The sequence below is a fragment of the Camelina sativa genome, unplaced genomic scaffold, assembly GCF_000633955.1.
Source record: "Camelina sativa cultivar DH55 unplaced genomic scaffold, Cs unpScaffold00559, whole genome shotgun sequence".
In the NCBI taxonomy this organism is placed as follows: domain Eukaryota; kingdom Viridiplantae; phylum Streptophyta; class Magnoliopsida; order Brassicales; family Brassicaceae; genus Camelina; species Camelina sativa.
In genome coordinates, this window is record NW_010921732.1 from 61392 (window position 1) to 63545 (window position 2154).

General features: G+C 41.9%; 1 protein-coding gene across 1 annotated transcript; it reads right to left on the reverse strand.

The window, feature by feature from the left end:
- Nucleotides 1-94: 94 nt before the first annotated feature.
- Nucleotides 95-1718, reverse strand: LOC104773520. Its single transcript, XM_010498144.1, has 4 exons — nt 1225-1718; nt 416-1092; nt 246-346; nt 95-112 (listed from the first exon to the last, which is right to left on the reverse strand). Exons 1-4 carry the CDS (start codon nt 1716-1718, stop codon nt 95-97), a joined length of 1290 nt encoding a protein of 429 aa, XP_010496446.1.
- Nucleotides 1719-2154: the final 436 nt, after the last annotated feature.

Below are 2154 nucleotides of genomic sequence, written 5' to 3' on the forward strand. Positions count from 1 at the left end.
GCATACATCCACCATCATCACCATACCACATAGAATAACTTGTTTCAGTCGAGCTGGACTGCGTGTCTCCATTAACTGTCCCTTCCTCTTCTATTCAGGCTCCCTTGCTTCCCTGATCATGAAAACACCAAAACAAAAGTCAAAATACCAAAATCCTAAGCAATATATACAGGGATACCTTAGGGACTTCCTCCTTAGTGAGCTTGTTTAGAGTCACTAAGCTTGACTTCTATAGGTCTTCAAACTTGAGGGGCATCCTTGAGAAGCATTGTGCACTTCTCATGTGTCTCTTTCTCTCCCAAATACTTCTTAACTCTCTGACCATTGACTGTAAACTCACTACCATCTTTGTTGAGAAGTGTGACAGCTCCATAAGGTAAAATCTCTTTTATTTCAAAAGGACCTCCCCATCTACTTTTCAACTTCCCAGGGAATAACTTGAGTTTTGAATTGTAAAGCAAGGCTTGGTCTCTAGGCTTAATGTCCTTTATGAGAATCTTCTTATCATGGAAGGCCTTAGTCCTCTCCATGTAGATTTTGGAGTTTTCATAAGCTTCCAATTTGATCTCCTCAAGTTCATGCAAATCAAGGCTTCTCTTAGCTTGTGCTGTTTCAAGATCTAAGTTCAGAAGTTTGATTGCCCATAGAGCCTTGTACTCAACTTCAATTGGAAGGTGACAAGACTTTCCATACACAATCTGGAATGGGGTTCTTCCTATAGGTGTTTTGAAAGCTGTTCTATAAGCCCAAAGTGTTTCATCAAGTTTACTAGACCAGTCCTTTCTTGTTGCTCCTACTATTCTTGATAGAATGGCCTTGATCTGTTTGTTTGACACCTCAACTTGCCCACTTGTTTGAGGGTGATAGGCTGTACACACCTTGTGCTTAACTCCATACTTCCTTAGCATCCCTTCAAAAATCTTGTTGATGAAGTGTGTCCCTCCATCACTTATTACAACTCTTGGGATTCCATACCTTGGAAAGATTATGGTCTTGAAAAGTTTAAGAACCACTTTGTGATCATTAGTGGGGCTAACAATGGCTTCCACCCATTTGGAGACATAGTCCACTGCTATTAAGATGTAGACATTCCTATTTGAAGGGGGATTAAAAGGTCCCATGAAATCAATTCCCCACACATCAAATATCTCAACTTCAAGAATTGGATTTTGAGGCATCTCATTCCTTCTTGTGATATTCCCCATTCTTTGGCAAGCATCACACTTTGTGATGAACTTATGAGTGTCCTTGAATAATGTAGGCCACCATAGGCCAGCTTGTAAGACTTTCTGGGCTGTCTTGAAGGTTGCAAAATGTCCTCCATAAGCAGAGCCATGGCAATGTCCTAACACTCCTTCAACTTCATTCTCTGCTATGCACCTTCTAAACAATCCATCTGATCCCTTCTTGTATAAGTAAGGTTCATCCCAATAGTATCCATTGATGTCTTTGAGGAGCTTCTTCTTCCTATAGGGGTCCATGTCTGCTGGGATTTCCTCACACACCTTGTAATTGACAATATCAGCATACCAAGGCAGATCCTCACTCTCTAGTGCCATCCACTCTTCCATCTCGTCCTGCTCGATCGGGCACCCGAACAGACTCGGCCGAGTGCCTGTTCGAGTGGTTGGTCGAGTTGTGAGCCGTGTTGTCCCAATCAGCATCAGTTTCTCCTCAGGCATTGAATCATCAATTGGAATCTCCTCTTCTATCCTCATCCTGGACAAGTGATCAGCTACTCCATTCTCTATCCCCTTTTTATCAACTATTTCCATGTCAAACTCTTGAAGAAGCAAAATCCATCTCAACAACCTTGGTTTTGTATCCTTCTTTGAGTAGATGTGCCTCAAAGCAGCATGATCAGTGTACACAATTACCTTGGACCCTACTAAGTAGCTTCTGAATTTTTCAAAGGCAAACACCACTGCTAGGAGCTCTTTCTATGTTGTTGAATATCTTCCTTGAGTTTCATCCAAGGTTCTACTTGCATAATGAATCACATGCAGCCTCTTGTCTTTTTTCTGTCCTAGGACTGCTCCTACTGCAAAGTCTGAAGCATCACACATAATCTCAAATGGAAGATCCCAGTTAGGAGCTTGGACTATTGGAGCTGAAATCAAAGCAGCCTTGATCTCCTTGAAAGCCTTCAAGCAA

What these genes read in the sequence shown, in the direction of transcription:
- LOC104773520 (XM_010498144.1), bottom strand. Translation starts at nt 1,718, where the DNA reads ATGAGGATAGAAGAGGAGATTCCAATTGATGATTCAATGCCTGAGGAG. An exon ending in ACTCATAAGTTCATCACAAA is followed by an intron (nt 1,093 to 1,224) that starts GTGTGATGCTTG and finishes CCCTTCAAATAG; the next exon opens with GAATGTCTACATCTTAATAG. An exon ending in ATTCCCTGGGAAGTTGAAAA is followed by an intron (nt 347 to 415) that starts GTAGATGGGGAG and finishes TTCTCAACAAAG; the next exon opens with ATGGTAGTGAGTTTACAGTC.